Genomic DNA, 19,560 nt, shown 5'->3' with positions numbered 1-19,560 from the left:
TGCTTCTCATGTTAATAAAGTGCATGCATTAGATTTGGTTTATTCTGATGTTTGTGGTCCTAGGAGGATAAAAACCTTAGGTGGGGTATTGTATTTTGTCACTTTTATAGATGATACATCTAGGAAGGTTTAGGTTTATGTTTTGAAATCCAAGGACGAAATCTTTGGTGTGTTTAAATTGTTTCATGCTATGGTTGAGAGAGAGACAAGTAGATCATTGAAGTGCATCCGCACTAACAATGGTGGTAAATACATCAGTGACTTTCATGAGTATTGCAAGTCCCTGGGTATACGGCATGAACAGATGGTTTCCAAGACCCCCCAGCATAATGGTGTGGCTGAGCGAATGAATCGCACCATTATAGAGATAAACAGATGCATGTTATCTCATGCGAAGTTGCCTAAGACGTTCTGAGGAGAAGCAATGCACACGGCAGTGTATTTGATAAACAGGTCTCCATCAGCCTCGTTGAATGGAGAAGTACCGGAGAAGTACCGGAGAAGGTGTGGACCGGTCAAGATCCATCGTACAGTCATCTCAGGGTGTTTAGATGTAGGGCATCTGTTCACATACCAAGGACGTGATGTTCAAGTTCGATATGAAGATTAGACAATGTGTGTTCTTGGGGTACGGTGATGAAGAGTTCGGCTACAGATTGTGGGATCCGACTGAGAAGAAGCTCATCAGGAGCAGATATGCGGTTTTATTTGAAGACCAATGTATTGAAGACATTTGTAAGCCAGAAAAGACGCAGCCTAGTTCAGAAGAGCTAGAGGATATGGATCCGATTATTCCTCCCGTGGTGCCTGATGACGGGGGAGTACAACAAGATGTAGAAGACGAGGGAGTTCCTAAAGAAGATGGACCAGGGGAACAGCCCCCACCTGATCCACCTGTTAAGCCACGAGTGAGGAGGTCATCTAGGGACAGACAACTGTCCAAGAGGTACTCGCCGCATGAGTACATTATGCTCACTGATGGGGGAGAGTCAGAAGATTATTTTGAGGCCTTAGCCGACGAGCATAAGGGGAAGTGGTTGAAAGCTATGTAAGAGAAGATGGAATCCTTGCATAAGAACCACACCTATGATATGGTGAAATTGCCTAAAGGCAAGAAAGCTCTGAGCAATAAGTAGGTGTTCAGAAAGAAGATTGAGCAGAAAAATTCACAAACGAGGTTTAAGGCCAGACTCGCAGTGAAAGGGTTCGGTCAGAGGAAATGTATAGACTTCGAGGAGATATTTTCACCAGTGGTAAAGATGACATCCATACGAGTGTTGCTTGGGTTGATAGCTAGCATGGATCTGGAAATAAAGCAGTTAGATGTTAAAACTACCTTTCTCCATGATGACCTGGAAGAAGAGATCTACATGCACCAATCAGAGGGGTTCGAAGTCAAAGGCAAAGAACATATGGTGTGTAGGCTGAGAAAGAGCTTGTATGGGCTGAAACAAGCTCCAAGGCAATGGTACAAGAAGTTTGACTCATTCATGTTAAAGCATGGATATGACAGAACGGAGTCGGACCACTGTGTGTTCATGCGCAAGTTCTCAGATGGTGATTTCTTAATTCTGCTATTATACGTTGATGACATGCTCATCATAGGTAAAGACATCAAGAAAATTGACAGGCTGAAACAGGAGTTAGGCAAGTCATTTGCTGTGAAAGACTTGGACCCGACTAAACAGATCCTATGAATGGAGATAACTCGTGACAGAAGCAGCAGAAAGCTTTGGTTGTCACAAGACTGGTATATTGAGAAAGTCCTATAGCGGTTCAATATAAATGTAGTAAAGCCGGTCAGTACTCCACTGGATGGTTACTTTAAATTGAGTGACTGGCAATGTCTCAAGACGAAGACAGAGGTGGATGAGATGCAGAAGATACCCTACGCGTCAGTAGTAGGAAGTTTGATGTATGTTATGGTATGTACGCATCCAGACATAGCATATGCGGTTGGTGTTGTCAGCTGGTATCTTGCCAATCCTGGCAAAGAACATTGGGCAGCAGCGAAATGGATACTACAGTATCTAAAAGGCTCATCCAGGTTGAGCCTATGCCATGGTGACGGAAAACCTATGTTAGAGGGCTACACAAACGCATATATGGCAGGTGACATAGACTCTAGGAAGTTTACATCGAGGTTCATGTTCACATTTGCATAGGGAGCGGTTTCTTGGTAGAGCAAGCTACAGAAGGTCGTAACATTGTCGACGATAGAAGCCGAGTTCATTGCGGTCACAGAGGCATATAAAGAGATGCTCTGGATGAAGAGGTTCCTACAAGAACTTAGCCTGAAGCAGGAGCAGCACATGGTCTATTGCGATAGTCAAAGTGTTATACACTTGAGCAAGAATCCAAGTCAGCACTCCAAGCTGAAGCACATAAAGATTCGGTATCACTGGATCAGAGATACTTTTGAACAGAAGGTGTTACAGCTTGAGAAAGTCCACACGGACGATAATGGGTCAGACATTATGACCAAGGCATTGCTCAAGGGCAAGTTTAAGGTTTGTAGAAACCAGGCTGGCTTGAAGAAGGTGAATTCCTCCTGAATCGAAAAGGAGAAGATTTGATGGGGATTTTCTCCTCATGGCTCGACCGGTCGAGTGCTTCTCGCGACCGATCGAGGGTGGTGCTCAACTTAAAGTTTAGTGAACAATTATGTTAATTCTTCCGCACTACTCGACCGGTCAAGGGTTCGCTCGACCGGTCAAGGACTCTTCTCGACCAGTCGAGGTTACACAGATTCACATCCAGATTTTGGGTGGACTATATAAATTTGAGGCAGTTTTCACAGAGGTGCTGAAAGAAGTTTCCTAAACTATAAATATGGGTCCCTGGGGCTGTTCTAGGGTATGCAAGAGAGTTTCCTAAAGCTTTGCAAGGGTTTGCTAAAGGATTTAGGGCTACCAAAGGTGTAAGAGAGAGAGAGAGAAATGGAGAGAGGAAGCTTGTGGGTTGGAGGTTCTACTTGTAGAGTTGATCTACTTCGCAGTCAACGTCTCAGCGCTTATACGTCCTCGTGATCGATGAGATCTCTCCATTTTTTCTTTATTATCTTATTATTTATCCACTCTTGCATGAGTGAAGAAGGTTTGATCCAAGCGGTGTGTGCTTGTGATCGATTGTAACATTCTACTTCATAGTGGTCGTTGCTCTGGACTAAGTCCCGTGGTTTTTTACTTCTTTGAGGGTTTTCCACATAAAAATCTCTTGTGTCGTGTGGTTTGTGCTTTGATTTATTTCATTGCTTTATTATCCCATCATTCTGGTGTTTTTGAGAGGCTAGATCCTAAGGTTTTGTGCAACGGCCCCCAACAGAACCATCATATCCAATGAGTACACCCACTACGCTTATCAAAGTACTACTGAAGTTATCATGAGGATCTTTGATTTGCGTGGATTGAACCTCATTGAGGTATCTGTCCCTTCCCATTTTTTGTGTAAAATTTTATTGTTTCTAATTCTTTTATTTATTTTTATTAAATTTAGTAATCGTCATTATTAGAGATCACTTCCTAGGGTTTCTGACAAAAACCCAAAAAATTAATCAAGTTGGTTTCTTCTTCAATGGAGGTAGTCACGAACATTGAGAAAAATGAAAAATGAAAGAGTTATAATGACGACAGCATAGAAGAAAATTAGTAATAATATAAATATAAAAATATAATATAAAAGTAAAAATATAATATAAAAATAAAAATATAATATAAATATAAAATATAATATAATATAAAAAATGAAGAGGGGTGGGCCAACAGCCACTGACAATAGCCAACCATAACAACAATGCCCAGCTCGATCAATTTCAAACTACAAATCTGCGTTGTAAAGATCCCGTAACAGTTATACTAAATTTTAGAATTATTAATGCAACTTGAAGATTTATTTGAGCAAAAGTGTTGGTTTTAATAAGGTTTTACAAGGAATGTTCTTTCGAAAAATGTTTGTAGTATACTATTTACTTTAAAGAGGGTTTCAAACTGATGTTTACAAAAAAAAAAGAAAGAAAAAAAGAAAGAAAAAGAAAAAAAAAAGAGAGTTTATTTTAAATAATCTCAACAAGTTGGATATGTGTGCATGTTGGCCAAGTACTCTATATTGGAATTCAACTCCAACTGGTGTGGTCATGGAGACTAGGACAAACATAACAAAGCATAGATTATTAAGTAATAGTCAGGTGGTCACTTAGCACTCAAACACCATTTAGAAGGCAATTAATTTGATCACATGCATCTGATTCTTTTGATCACAGTGTTTAGTTTTGGTTGTTATGAGAAGAGTTAGATGGATAATCTATATTATGCTCATTTGATAACGTGATTGAATGGAAGATGTTGGTGCATGCTTTTGGGGCCCACTTATGAGCAATCTCTAATAGATAGGAGAAAGAGAATTGGAATAAGGGAGAGAGATTGGAGGTGATAGATATAAGCCCTCTTATATCCGAACTCTTCCCAATCCTCTCAATTCCTCCCATTATAAAAGTCGAGGCATTTCCTTGATAAATGCATCTCATCTAAGAGATTTTTCAAAGAAAAATTAAGAGAAGAATAACAAGAGAAGTCCTTTGTCCATGAGGCTACCTTTGGACGATTTAAACTATTGACCGTGTCAAGTGGTCATCCTGACCAAGATAAGAGGAGTGATTAGATCATTTCCGCTCTTGTAGTAGTTAGGCGAACCACTAGACATGAGTTGTCTATCTTTAACTTTATGAGAAGGTCCCTAGGATATGAAGATACTTCAGATCATATTGGCTCACCCATTCGAGATTTTTCCTAGGAAAGTACAAGAAAATCCCCTAGCATAGCACCGCGATCCATTTGAATTTTCACATCCACCCCTTCCCTTGTCGCCAAAGTATTACATGGCATTGACGAGAAATCCTACCCTCTAAAATCTTAGCCAATTACCTAGACCAATTGGCATAGAAATCACTGGTTGGGTGAACCAAAATTGTATATTGAGTCACATAATTGCCATGAAAATCTGGTGGGACATATGTGACATGTTCGATGAAAAGAAGGGCTTAACATAAGACATGTCATGGATGACTTAATGGAGCATCAAGATCCCATGAATTTGGGCTAAAAGGGTCGTGATTAGGCAAAAGTGATCTAAAATGCACTATAACTTCAAACAACGTAACTTTGCAGTAGCTATTAGATTCACATGTACAATATGTTATTAGAAAGCTAACACTGAGCTCTACGTCATGAGCAATCAATCAAGATTTATTGCTCCTTGAACTGCTTTAGAAAATCAATTGTTTCAAAGTTCAAATTCGAGTCCAAAGTCAAAAGTTACTATTTTTAATAAATAATGATTTTGCTATTTTTAGGGTTTTAAGGTTCAGATCTAGTTCAAAGTCTTTGTTTTAATTATCTAAGAGTTGTTTATGAGCTTGAGTAGGATTGAACGTATTTCCTTATTTTCGTAAGTTCACTATTTCGAAAAAAGTTTTCTACTTTGAATTAAATTAGGAGTTTAGGGCATCAAGTACTTGTAAATAGCAATTCATTCAATAATCATTTTGCGACAGCTGACAAGCAAGCTTACAAAGTGAACTAAAGCGAGTTTGTATAAACATTTCTCAACAAACATGACAATAATGTGTGAGATCCAGTTGTTCCTCAACTGGAGCCCATACCGAACATGCCCAAACCCACAAACAAGGAAGGGTTTGTTTTGTCTCTACCTCAACTAAAAATCAAGCCCATAGGGCCCATAAGATGTGATGGCCCAACGATTTAAACCATTCATAATTTTCTTTACCACCATAAATTAGCTATCATTGTATAATCACCCTTTAGTATGCTTTTACGGTTGAACTTTAAGCCATAAAATATTTTCTTTTCAATATTTTGAATTCATACACCCATAATGCACACTCATTTTCAACCTATATTTCGTAGATGGCCTCAATGGCATATAGTCCACAATAAGGACAAGTTTCTATCATTGGACTAATTAGCATGTGAAGTAGCTAGTGCATGGTGCAAAAGGGAAGGTAGAGATCACAATCTTCTTCTTTAAGATGATTCCTTGAAACCATCAGGGGAGAAATCTTTTAAATGAGTAAAAAATAATAATATTGAATGGAAGTGTTGCTTACAACATTTCTAATATGCCTGTGTAAGTAAAGAAGTCCTTGACTCCTAATCCAACTAAAAATTGACATTTTTTCTCGAAATAGTAAAGTTTCACAACATGGTGAATTTACTAAAAATAGTAAAAAAAAAACATTTAAATCTACCTAAACTCATAAACAACTCTTATGTGATCGAAACAAAGACTTTGAATTACAGCTGAACTTTTAAAACTCTAAAAATAGCAAAACCATAACTTACTAAAAATAATATGTTTTAACTTTGAACCCAAAATTAAACCCTAAAACAATTAAATTTTGTGCAGCAATTTGAGGATAAATAACCTTAGTTATTGTCAACATAGAGCTCATTAATAACTTTTTAACAACATATTGTATATGTGAATCTGATAACCAGTTGAAAAGTTATGGCTATTGGAAGTTATAATGTGTATTGTTTTTTTTCTAATCAAAGCTTTTTTGGATCAAATTCTTACAACCCAGCACTCTATTGCATGCCAATAAGTCATCATACATCAGCATGGGGCCAAATGTTGGATCCTAATTCACAATAGAGGGAAAATGAACTTGATCCACTTATAAGATGGGTTGTAGGTAGTCTCCATGATAGATAGGCAAGGCACTAATATGTCTTTCTAACTGGCATTTTTCTAAGCACATGTGTTCCACTTCAAAAGTGGGTCGTGGTAATATATAGGCCCATGCATGTTAATGGAATGCCCACTTGATCAGTCGACTGGATCTACGACTCTACAAATCGACATGTGGGTGAACCTCATCTTCAAATCTATAGCTTTTAAAAGGACTTCTGGTTGGAAAGCATTTTAATTTTGAAACCATCTTTTAAAGCTATTTTGGAAGAGTTGGTCTCCAATTCCCTTTTAAGGATACGTTTGGGAACACATTGATAAGCTACTTATTTGCTTGACAATAGCAAATTAATAGCTAATGCAACAAAAGTTTATTTGATGAAATGCCACTTACAAGTTATCGAACTCCTTAAAGCGTAATGCTCCCAAAATTTTCGTACTCGTGTACGTATATGAGTACTTACCCAAATATGCATCCCATTTTGAATCCGTACTTCTAGGAGAATGTTACTTAGATTTGCATGCATCTACCACATACACGTTGAAACAATCTTTGAAGCTCATTATACCTTCTATCAGTCATCAAATCATCCGTAGAATTAGGAACTCATAACTAGGGAAAGATATTTGACCATCCATTACACTTTACTAGGGAAAGATATTTGACCATCCATCACACTTTTGAACTACTTGATTATGATAAACCAACCTGAGAACCATCGCATCAGTTCATGTACATATCCATTTATTATTCTAACATGTCCATCTTATCTACCACCCTTATATAAGTTTATCTAATCGTCGAGACTTGTTATCTAGGGACCCCGCTCTCATGTACATACATTTACATACCATTTCATTTATCCTAAGCTTACAAATCATCACTTGCCTGTCTGGTCATCAATCCAAACCGTTGAGAACACCTACTTTGTTCAATTAAACTAAACTACCGTCCACTTTTAATTGGGGCCTTTGATCATCTCGAGTTTGGCATTAAGCCATTAATTATCATCCATTGAGTCATTTATAGGGCCGCAGAAGTTTTGGATCTGACTAATATTCCTGTGTTTTCAATCCATCTCAGTAGGAATGGCATCATGGACGATATAGATGGCATATTGACACCCCAATAGATTCAAAGAAACTTTCAACGATAGGCATTGCCTTTTTCATAGGTTTGGCCCACTCGACCCTCGAATCTATCTCATTTACGAGCCCACATCCTATCATGACCTGGCAAATCAGATGGACGTACGGTGTAGATACTCCTCATCCAATCCAAGTGGAGCCCACAGTTCTCCATAATAAAGAGAGAGTGAGAGTGAGAGAAAATCAATGAAGGCAACATGCGTTACTATGCAACGCGCACTGCGTTATAACGTTGGGGGAGAGGGATCTTAACCCCTTCGATCCCTCTCCCATTCCACCTATTTGTCCTTCAGTGGTGGGACATGAGATCCCTCTCCCACTCCACCTATTCATCCTTCAGTAGTGGGACACACATGTGTGATCCAAACCGTCCATTAGTTAGCCATGGTAGATCTCAACGACCTGTGTTCATCCCCACTATTCCTTGTTGTGCGACCTACTCGAGTCTCAGATTCATTTTTCACCTCATGATTTATCTCGGCCCACCTTAGCAGTTGGACAGAGTGGATTACTCCCGAACCTCACAAGTGGACTCCAATTAGTCTTCCAGAGTCAGCCGCGAACTGCAACACCTGGCCGAATCCTTCTCCGACTCTTAACCCTTTCCATTCCAGTGACGTTATGACCATCGAATCAAGAATCATCTCTAGCAGATCTTCAACCAATCATAATCGTTCAAATAATGGATCTCAACCCTCTGAATCCAAGATCTCTATCGCTTGCAGATTATCACCGAATTCATAACCACAAAAGATTGGTTTCCAGGAATGAAGGAAGCCTCATAAGCTATCCTATCTAGACCATTGAAGTCTGAGTGACCCCCTATCACTCTCCAATCCAGAAATGATAACCATTACGTTATCCACAACGTAAGCTAGCGCCTGCGCTTCTCGCCATCCTCGACGAAAGGCAGCCGAACTCATCAATCATTGAACCTCCCAAGAAAACCTTCACAGAGCTTCAATTTCAATTGTTCCTAAGCTTCCCAGGATTGATATGAACTTCTAGCAGGCTCAAAACATCAAGAAACATATAGCACACAAATTCGCCATTAGAGGAGCTTTTCTTCCTGCTGAGAAACCCAAAACCATATGGACGTTGTAACCATTTATTTGAGATCAAAATCTGACTATTATGAGGCCAACTTGATCAGTGAAACATCACCAGAGATCTAGACAAATCAACGTATCAAATAAAGTTAGCAAACTAAATCAAATGTGCAGAACCAAGTTGTTGGAGAGTTCCATACAAAACTCGCTCAACAAGCCCATCACAACTAGGTTATCCAGAATTGTGAGCCTTATACAATAATAATAAATAAATAAATAAAACCTCCCAACGAGAGATATTGCATAGCAGAATACGCATTTGAGAGAAACCTAGAAAGAGATCGAGAGACTGAGTTTGAGAGAGGGAAGGAAAATTGAACCGAGTTCACAACTCGCCGCCTTAACTCATATACGAGTTGTTAACTTCCAATGTCCATTTGTCAGACGTTCTAAAGGGGAGGAGAAAGAAGAAAAGAAGAAAATAGGAAGAAAAAGGAAGAAAATTGCAAGAGAGAGAGAGAGAAGATTGTTGTAGCCAAGTCAACTCGCTGAGTTGACCAACTGCCTTCTGAATTTAAGGGTGATTCGGGGGTCGAGTCATGCTCTACCTACACCGTTTAACAAGTAAACCTCTCTTTTGAATTTAAGATTCAGACTAAACCTTAATTATAGTGTTAATCTTTGCGACTCACTGAGTCAACTAAGTGAGTCAAACTGTTAAATAGTTGTGCATTGGTCCAAGAATCCGAGAAACCTAGATTAAGGGTTGAAGAATTAGCGTGTGTGATTTCACACTGAAGTCTCATCGATTCGCATTGAAAACCCAGCGAGTCGCATCAAGTGGAACGGAGCCCAACTGAGTTTAAGTAGAATTGAAATTTGATTTCATAAGCGTCAATTCTAACGATAATGTAGGTCATCTCACAACTAAATCAAGTGGGTGATCTTCATGATGTTTATAATTTTGGATTTACATTATTATATTGGTTTTATTTTCAATTTTCGTACAACGCGATTTGAGTTAGTTTTGAGTTATTCCTTGGTATTGGATGTTTTATTTGAAACTTAAGTGCATTTTAAATTTTAGATGTTTGTATTTCATTTCAAGGTATAGTTTGGAAGTGATGATGAGTTATAATTATGCTTAAGTTACGTTGAAATGGAAGAAAGGATATATGAGCTTATGTGATGCATTTATGACAGACGAAATGATACTATGGGTTGCATTACCCTGGGATAAAAAATGTTTACATTATTATATTGGTTGTAATTATGACATATGAAATGATAGTATGAGTTACGTTGCCCTGCGATGAAAAACGAATACGGTGCCTTGCCCGAGACTTCCTAAAAGTATATTGTAACATCCTACATTTTTGCAATTTAAGACTTTCAATTATATGACTAGCCTACGTTGTTACTTACTGACCCATGACGTTCGAAGTGAGTATATACGCAGGTGGTATCGGTAAAAAACTACACAATCCGATTAATCAACCGTATGAAGATAAAGAATCCGTCTGATCACTTAAATATGGAATTTAGCCTCGGGATTTGTTCAGGTAGGGTTCAAATCTAGCCGACCTATCACTAACTAATCGAGACAACCGTAACTAAGTAAAGACATACCTAAAGTCAAGACAATTAGGGGTTAGAATCTTAATTAACAAACCATATCAACCCAGCTAGTCATTTAGCCTACGAAATAACGGTTTAAAGTGATTATAACTAAATCGTCATTTTTGCTACTTACGAATAGGACACATTATGAACTTTAGCTAATTCAAACCCTAATCATTGTGCACGAGATCTCCCTACCCAATTCATTCTAGAAATGCTCTGATTATCTGAACAAGCTAAAAACCACTCATTAGTGGGCCACTAATCCCGAAACTATAGAATAATATCTGTCTCACTAGGCTCGACACCCATCGTAGGTGGCGAACCAAGAAAGCGCCCGGAACTACTTAACTTGGTCCATAGGCCTAGTGCTTGGAATACGCGAATGCCCTAAGCTGAAATCTGAAACTTGAGTGAAATAAACATTTCGCTCATTCGCAAAGTTATGGCTTTCCGACCGTTAGATTACAACTAAACTCGATGCGCGAGTTAAAGATTTTTTCCCGTTCATATCCATATAGCCATGGTCCCGATCGATCACCAACGACCGTTAGTCGTAAGTGGGGCCCCCACAGCTAATCGAAGCGTCCGATTGCTGTCCAGTTGTGATGAAACATAGATCCCTTAGTGGGGCACTTGCCCCCTGGTGTAAGTAAGCCATTGAGCCCCCGAAAGGCCCTATAGGTCGAAAACAGTCTCTCCCAGGTCAAGTTAATTGGAAAAAGGGGCACCGGGGCTATTTGTGCACATCCTGGCACTATAAATAGCCCCAATTTCCCACTCTCTCTCCCATACGAATTTTCACTTGCAACAAGAGAGGGAGAGAGAGAGGAGGGGAAGGAAGTGTAGGAGGGGACTGATTGGAGGATACACCCCATCCCCGCTAGCTCGCGACGTAGCCGTGACTGTGCTGCACCGCCGGAATTATCCCAGCAACAAATAGAGGTAACTATCGATCATTTCTTTGATATTTGGGCCTTGATGGCCGATTGCATATACCCTTGCAAGCTAACCATGCTGGTGCAGGACACCGGTAAGCCAACCTATGGAACCCTAGCCCTAGGAATGAGTCTGAATTCGATGTACCAATCCAAGGTGCAAACCATTACCCCTAGTTTTGCCGTTTATTGAACCCTGTGCCATGATTTATTATTTGTGTCATGAATGAATGAATGCATGCTAACTTGTGCGTACTTGTATGGCCCATTTACTTTTCATGAATTGCTATATGTGTGTAATGAAGCATGTATGTTCGATTGGTTGCTAGAATAGGTTGAATTTGTAATTTGTTGCTCATGCTGCCTACTACTCACTTGCCCATACACTCAATTCGTCTTACCGCACATGAATTGCTATGTTAATTGTAACACAGCTTGCATGTTCGATAAATTGCCCAATAGAATAGAATTTCCTGATTTATTGCTTGTATCCCTCCATGCAGTTGCGTAGTTAAATTATTAGTGTCATTGATTGACTGGAACTACTTGGGTAGTCAGATTGGCCGACAAACTGCAACCCCACGAGGGTGGCCCTGACTAGGTCAGCCACTCCAGACTAGTCCGATTGACCCGGGGGGAACGCGGATAATCGACAGTAGTCGGACTATAAGGGATGCTTACACCCAATGTCGGTTACATCAGGGTTCACTTGAGTCAACTGAACTAGGCTAATAGCCGACCAAACATGTGTATCCACCATGTACGATCACACTTGCCTGAATCTGGAGTACCTTATACCCATGAAAGGCCTACTAATAACCGTTAGTGATATGATCCACTAGTCTCAGGAGCTGGGCATGATAGTATGGGACACTGTGTCTGTGTTGTTGGCCTACGCTCGGGTGATGAGCCTCCTCGTAGTGACCAATGAGTAATCAAGGAGGCTATGAGCCTAGTACATTAAACAGTAATAATGTCGCGACCGTTCCACAATTGCGTTTGGGTGACCACGCTTACATCATTTGTGGGTGCCTTCCATCCATCGATGGGCGGCCTGACCCTGTGCATCCAGGCTATGTCATTCGGATCCTTAGTGATCGTAAGGTCAGTTGGTTGAGCCAGTGTTAGCTTCACATTGATTGGGGAGTTGTCGTCTGGGTGGTAAACCCTAATACAAATCAAGAATTGTAGGCACAAATTCGCTACGAGCGCTTTGTGCCTAGCAATCTGGATAAGGTCATTGACTAAATGGAGGTGTTCCAGCTTCTCCAATTTCGTTAGATGAACATACTTAATTAATTCACTCGGCTAATATGAATATTCATCGCATCGCATTAGTTTAGGCTATGACGACTTCGGCATTGTGGTCGCATGCTAATGGAGTGTTGGCATTTACGAATATGGAGTCAGAGTCGCTTATGAGGGAGTGTTGGATTGTGAGGGCATGCATCATATCATGACAATATGCACGTACATTAATAAGAGCATTTAGGAATTGGGAGTTTAAATTGCCTTATCATTACTTGTGCTAGTGGAATTGAAAACATGCATAACTTAAAGTTAATGGAACCACTGATTTGATCACTTACTCTCACTCTAGGATGGTGTTTTAAAACACCAACCAGACATTGTTGTAGATGCAGGTACTATGGAGTTTGATGCGTTAGAGGAGGCGCACATCGACTCGGATGAGGAGTCCTCATACTTTTAGTTATTGGGTAGGCTGATGTAAGATACTTTTGGGACATCGATGAGATTTTAAGGTCGACACATTTTGTATTTTTGGAAATGTATATTTCACTCAGCTGTAGTCCCATACTTTGGATAGACATACTTTACTTGTTAGTTCATTTACGTGCATTAAAATTTATGTTTATTAAAGGGTACATCGCATAGTCTATTTTAATTCTATGAACTGCTCAAATGCCATGTGAGACGAACTATAGAATCCCGCTTCTGCAGAGCATAAGTATCACCCGAGATATCGGGAGTCGAGTATTCACTCGGCCCCCGAATTTCGGGGCATTACATATATGCACGGGTGTTCTGCCCTAAATGATCCAAAATGAATAAAGTACTCTACCTTGGATTCCGAAAACACCATGATACAATTTCCTTTAATGTTCAGCACTGCATGCATGATATGAATGTTGTTTTTAAGTTCATTAGTATCTATATTATTAAAGGTTGGAAGGACGTGATCACACTTGAGTCATTGTGCTTACTCCATTCTAACTATCTTTTCAGGTGATGAACTAGAGTATTTTGAGCATACAAACCTCTACTATTATTTCTTTGAGTGCACTAAGATTAGTTTGATTTTCAATTTTCAATTTGTTAGAAATTTTGGATATTGTTACTAGATTCTTCAATTGTATTGGGTTTAGTTTAATTTTCAATTATTGATGTAATAAGAATTATAGTATGGTTTTGGATCTTCTAAATCATTCTCGTAAGGAATTTGGACTAATTTTTTATTTTTTATTTTTTCTGATCCTTTGATAAAAAGAGTCATTCTCTTCATAAAAAATAGGAGGTAGAACGCATAAAGATTTCTTTTTCATGATTAGTGAGTAGGACAATGGTTTGGAATTTATTTTAATAGAATTTTCCTTTATATCAATGTTGATTTTACGAATTAATTGAATGATTGTATATATGATGTTAAGATTCAAAATAATATAGTTCACAGGCTTGGTATTCTTCGAGTCTCCTACCCGGACGAATGCAGATTGCGCCCTACCCTCACCCGGACGGTAATCCGTCCGAGCAGGGATCTGTGGGGCCCATCGTAATGTAAGTATTTTATCCACACTGTTAATCGCTTTTCTGAAATCATTTTAATATATCATACAAAAAATGAAGCAGATATACAAATCCAGTGGACCACATCAAAGGAAGCTGCAGTGATAATGACATCCACCGTTGAAACATTTCTAAGGGTCAACGTGATGTTTTTTTACCACCCAACCTATTAATAAGGTCATGCAGACTTGGATGAAGTGAAAACACAAATTTCATCTTGATCCGACACTTCTCCAGCTCCCAGGAAGTTTTTAATGGTGGAAGTTTAATCCCCAATTTGTGGTCCACTTAAGCCCTGAAACTAGCTCAATTTTTGGCTCATATCTTAAAATAATCATATAAAAACAATTAACGGTGTGAATAAAATACTTACATCAAGGTGGGTCCCACAGAGCCTTGCCCAGACGGATTATTGTCTGGGTAGGGGTAAGACGCAATCTACGTCCCTACCCAAACACCCAAATTTCAAAGACGATATAAAGTGACTCAAACGTTAAGCAAAAACAAAAAGCAAAAACCTACTTTTTTACTTTACAAGCATCCGAACTTTCACTATGGGCCTGTTTGGGAGCGTGGATTTGAAACCCCCTGGATTAAGAACCCCCCTAGATTTGAAATCCTCTTATTGTGTTTGGCACCCCTGAGTGAGAATCAACTTTAATCCAAAGGTATTCATAGTATATTTGCGGGGGTTTGAATTTAATTACTAAATTAACTTTAATATTTCTAATTAGTGAACTTATATAGTTTTTGATACAGTGGTTGTAACAAGCCCGCTGAAATATATACTTTGCCAAAAAGTGATGAAATTCCAAGTCTCGGATGGGCAACAAGCACAAGATCACGTCCAAGTGACTAATCAACAATTTTTAACTGCTGATTTACATGGACAATGTTTGGACGGTGATGATCGTCGTATTAAAGTAATTATAGTGATGCAATTGATAATCTAATTATTTTAGGATATAATTAGTGGGCCATTTGTCCAATAGATTAATAGTATAGTGATACACATGCAACTATGGGAATGATTTTCGATGTAATCCAAGGTCTATTTCAAACCCTCAATAATGGGATTTGAAACCCCCTGGATTTCAAATCCCCGGTTACTTCATGGTGCCAAACAACCCAGCGAATTTAAAATCCCCCTCAAATCCCCGTGGTGCCAAACGACCCCTAAGTCATCCACCACCTCACATGATAAACTACTACAACTCCCCATCCTCAACCCAAGAAATGGAGTCTTCAGCTTGGGACAATAATCGCCTGCAACACCTGTTTTATACTGCATAAAACGCTCGGGCTCTGTGGGATCTAACACGTTGTACACTGTAAGTAAATCTGATACGTCCATAATCAGATGAAAAACATTATAAATACCTTATGTATGAGAGATGGGCCTAATTAAAAACTCGTGTGGTCTACAGCACCGTGAGCAATATAAAATTGCTCCCATAACTGCTAAGTTTACATGGTGTGTGGCCCGCATGAGCTTTTGTATCAAGCTGATTTTTGTATTTTCTTTGTCCTTATTTGTTAGCATCTCATCCCCATTGCTCCATGTGGTGTGGCCCATATGAGTCGTGGGTCTACCTGATTCTAAGTCCTCGAGTCCAACATTGAGGATAAAACCTGATAGATGGAATGGATTTTACATAGAAAACATGGCGGCCCCATAGGCCTTATGGTTTACGCAGTGGTGTTGTAGAAGATCTCAGTCCTTCAGCTTACAAGTGGGTCCCATGTTCCGTGAACGATTCCATACCTATGTTGGGCCTGCCGTGGAAGGCCCATGCCCAAACTTTTGGGGCCTGAAGATAGATGGCCGAGAAGAGAAATAAAAACAACGGTCTAGATTCAACTGGAAAAATGGCCCAAGCCCGGAGTTTATGATCTCCCACTGTGGCTTCCAGGCATGGCCCACCAAAGTGGGGTGCAACAAAACAATTGCATGGATCACTGAACCGTGGGCCCCACTTGGAGGGAAAAATAAAATAAAATCTGTCCTGATACAGAGATGATAAAGCAACTTCCGGCGACGAGAGATTGAAGATCTGAACCAATGTGCACGTGCCCACACGTGGACAATATCTGAGCCATGTACTGCACACCAGCAACCTCGCTGGTGTATGTAGGTAGCCCATGCAGAAGAGCCCAGCAGTCCTCGAGGTCCGTGATGATACTAACATGGAAAGAAGATCAAAGTTCAGTGGGCCCATCACGATGTATTAAATATATCTACACCGTCCATCCATTTGGCGATACCCAAAAATGAGTAGTATCCAAAAGCTCAAGTGGACCACATCAGTGGAACAATGATTCCCACCGTTGAAACATTCTTGGGACCCACCATAATGTTTTTTCTCTATCCAATCTACTCATGAGGTCACATAAACATGGATGAAGAGAAAAAACAAATATCAGATTGATCCAAAACTTCTGTGACCTCCTAGAAGGTTTCAATGGTTGACATTCAATCTCCCGCTGCTTTCTGCAATGTGGTCGACTTAATTCTCGGATATGTCTTATTTTTGAGCTCAACCCTTATAGTGATCTTACAAAATGGATGGACGGTTTAGATATAACACGTGCCTCATGGTGAGGTCCATAGAACTTGGTGACGTCGACACACCAGCCAGGTCGCTGCTGTGCGGTACACCAGCCAATCCGCTTCCGTACCGAATCCAGCTGGCCGACGTAACATCTGAGCCACAGGCTACATTTATAGGCCGTTGGTTCTTTTCTTTAGAGCTGTCCACACGAGTGTATTCGGGCATGTTTGGGCTCGGCCCCACCCAACTTTGGTCTGGATCTTTCACACGTGTGCCGCCAACTCTTCAATCTCTGGTCCATGGAGTCGGTTTAGCAGAAAAGCATTACTGTTCATTTCATAGAGTGCGGAACAGCACTGTTTCAGGTAGCCCCGCGGACTACCAAGCGAGACTCACGCCCAAACAAAAACCGAAGGCGGAAAATCAAGAATCGCCGAGGATTTTGGAAGAAACGCTACCATTTGCCGCGCGCGACGTGTCTCCCCAAACAGAGAGAGAGAGAGAGAGAGAGAGAGAGAGAGCTCACCTGTTATCGGGAAGGATAATGAGACCTTCAGAACACCCCTTAATCCCTTCCATGACGCTCTCCGCACTCGGTAGCCTCCGATTCGTATCAATTCTGAACTCGTTCAATATCAGATTGAGTCGACTCGCCCGAGACGCCTGCATCCGATCCCTCAACTCCTCCACCCTGAATTCATCCCCCGCCTTATCCTTCCTGATCCTCATCTGGTCGAATCAAAATCCACCTTAGCTCGATCTCCACCGTCCGATCCGAATCCGATCCGGCCCTGCATTGAAAAACGAGATCCTTTGGAATCGCAAACTTACAAATAAAATGTAAGAAGATCGGTCTTCTAAAGACCAAGATCTTTGAATTCAGGAAGAGAATTATAGAAATCGAAGGACGAGATAGGGAGATCGTACGCTCGCCGAGAATCACGTTCTGTTTTGATTGGAATGACACGACGTTTTTTCCCTCATCTCTTTTTTTTTTTTATTTCTTCTGTCTTCAGACAGCAGCAGAGGAGAAGGATTCAGAAGAAATGAGGCGAGCAATTCGGTATATATAGGGTTTGCTTAGCGTGCGCCGGGTTTTAAGATAGGCCGCGGTGCGTAGGTTAAGGAATGGCGGAGGTTTAGAATATGCGAGGCGGGAAGACTATGATCTGATAAACATACGGCGCATCCACCGTCGGATTAAAAGATTAGTTTTCTTTTTCCTTCTTTTTTCTTAGTTTTAGGCATGACTATCGTAGTGGAGGAGAAAATGGTAATTGGGACCCACATAAGCACACGTTCGGGCATGAGCGTGAGAGGTCTGAGCTTTCAAACGGGAGGGCCAGACCGTTTAGATCAAATTTAACGGACTAAAAATTAGGCTTTTCCATTCATCAGGTGGGCCATTGTATAAAAATAGATGGCTAGATATATTATTTTACCTGTCCATTTGATCTGTACATTGCAAGCCACCATAGTGAAGTAGGCTGAATTTTGAGCCACGTGGCGTACTTGGTGTGGCCCAGACTGATGAAAAGCTCGGATCTCGCACACATATCTCATATTGCCACGTGTGCTTGCGTTGGGGATTGAGAGGACTCGAGGCACGTGTGGGCTGACCGTGTCTCTGGAGCTGGAGGACTAGGATTTGGTAGTGACCCCTCTACTACCGACATGGATGCTGTAAAAGGCAGGGGAGCCCCACTACCGTGTATGTGTCTTATCCATGCCGGCCATCTTTCTTTTCAGGTCATTTTACGTCGAGGGCACGCTTGAGTTTATCTTGATTAAAGGTAAATGCACGGAAAATAGGTAATAATTATTTTCACATGTAATTACCACGAGGGTTTTTGTGATTGATTTAACTTTTACTTTATCTACCGCTTATACTAAGGAAAATGCCAAATATATGTGAGGCTCACTAATGATGTATGTAGATTATTCACGCCGTTTAATCATCATGTCTTAATGAATTTAGGGCATGAGTCAAAAAATAAAGTAAATTCAAAATTTAAGTGGACCACACTATAGTAAAAATGCATTCAAACACTCCTGGTTAAAAATTTCTTGAGCCCACTGTTTACTTTAGTGTGGGCCACTTGAATATTAAATTTATTTTATTCTCCGACTCAGGTGCCAAAATATTTTGATGAAATAGATGAGTGACGCAGATATGTCATATACGTTATGATGGAGCTAACAAATTTATGTAAGTCATTTTAGGCTGTTTTTCAAAGCAAGAATACTCAAACAGGTGAAATTGTAATAACGGGAGACATTTAAATTGAATTTGGAAAATCAAACGAGCCTTAAATGACCTAGCCCAAATATCCGGTGAAACAATAATGATTGAACTGCCACCGTTAAAAGCTTCCTAGGCCTACATGAACCTATTAATTAGGTAATACATACTATGAAGGGAAAACACAAATATAACTTGAATAAAAACTTTCGTGGTTCCATTAGAATTTTAACGGTGGACGTTCAATCCGGTATGGTCCACCTGAAATTTGGATCTACCTCATTTTTTGGCCCTTAAAATGAACAGGAAAAATGAATGGACGGCCTCAATAAAAACACATACATCATGGTGGGCCCACGGAGCTTTTTCAGCACTGACGTCGTTACTAAACGGATAACTAGGCAATCCTAGTCTGGGCCCCACATTTCAGGGAGAGATGTGTGGTTCTAAAATCGACAAAAAACGGTCTACATCACAGATGCTCTTATCTTAAAGATAGG

General features: G+C 40.1%; 1 protein-coding gene across 11 annotated transcripts in view; it reads right to left on the bottom strand.

The window, feature by feature from the left end:
- Positions 1–18,035, bottom strand: part of LOC131251591 (potassium channel SKOR-like) — a 65,265-nt gene extending 47,230 nt beyond the window's left edge. For 4 of the 11 annotated variants that reach the window (XM_058252368.1, XM_058252369.1, XM_058252373.1 and 1 more), the window contains exons 1-2: positions 17,746–18,014; positions 17,345–17,609 (exon numbers count right to left, since the gene is read on the bottom strand). In XM_058252368.1, coding sequence (XP_058108351.1) covers positions 17,345–17,547 — 203 coding nt within the window. In that variant the 5' untranslated portion in view covers positions 17,548–17,609; positions 17,746–18,014. Of the gene's footprint in view, positions 1–17,344; positions 17,610–17,745 lie in introns of all 11 variants that reach the window. The other 7 variants (XR_009173981.1, XR_009173980.1, XR_009173979.1 and 4 more) reach the window with 7 other exon arrangements.
- Positions 18,036–19,560: the final 1,525 nt, after the last annotated feature.

This window comes from Magnolia sinica, chromosome 7 (assembly GCF_029962835.1).
Source record: "Magnolia sinica isolate HGM2019 chromosome 7, MsV1, whole genome shotgun sequence".
NCBI lineage: Eukaryota > Viridiplantae > Streptophyta > Magnoliopsida > Magnoliales > Magnoliaceae > Magnolia > Magnolia sinica.
The sequence above is the reverse complement of the archived record's forward strand: the minus strand, read 5'-3'. Positions and strand labels throughout refer to the sequence as shown.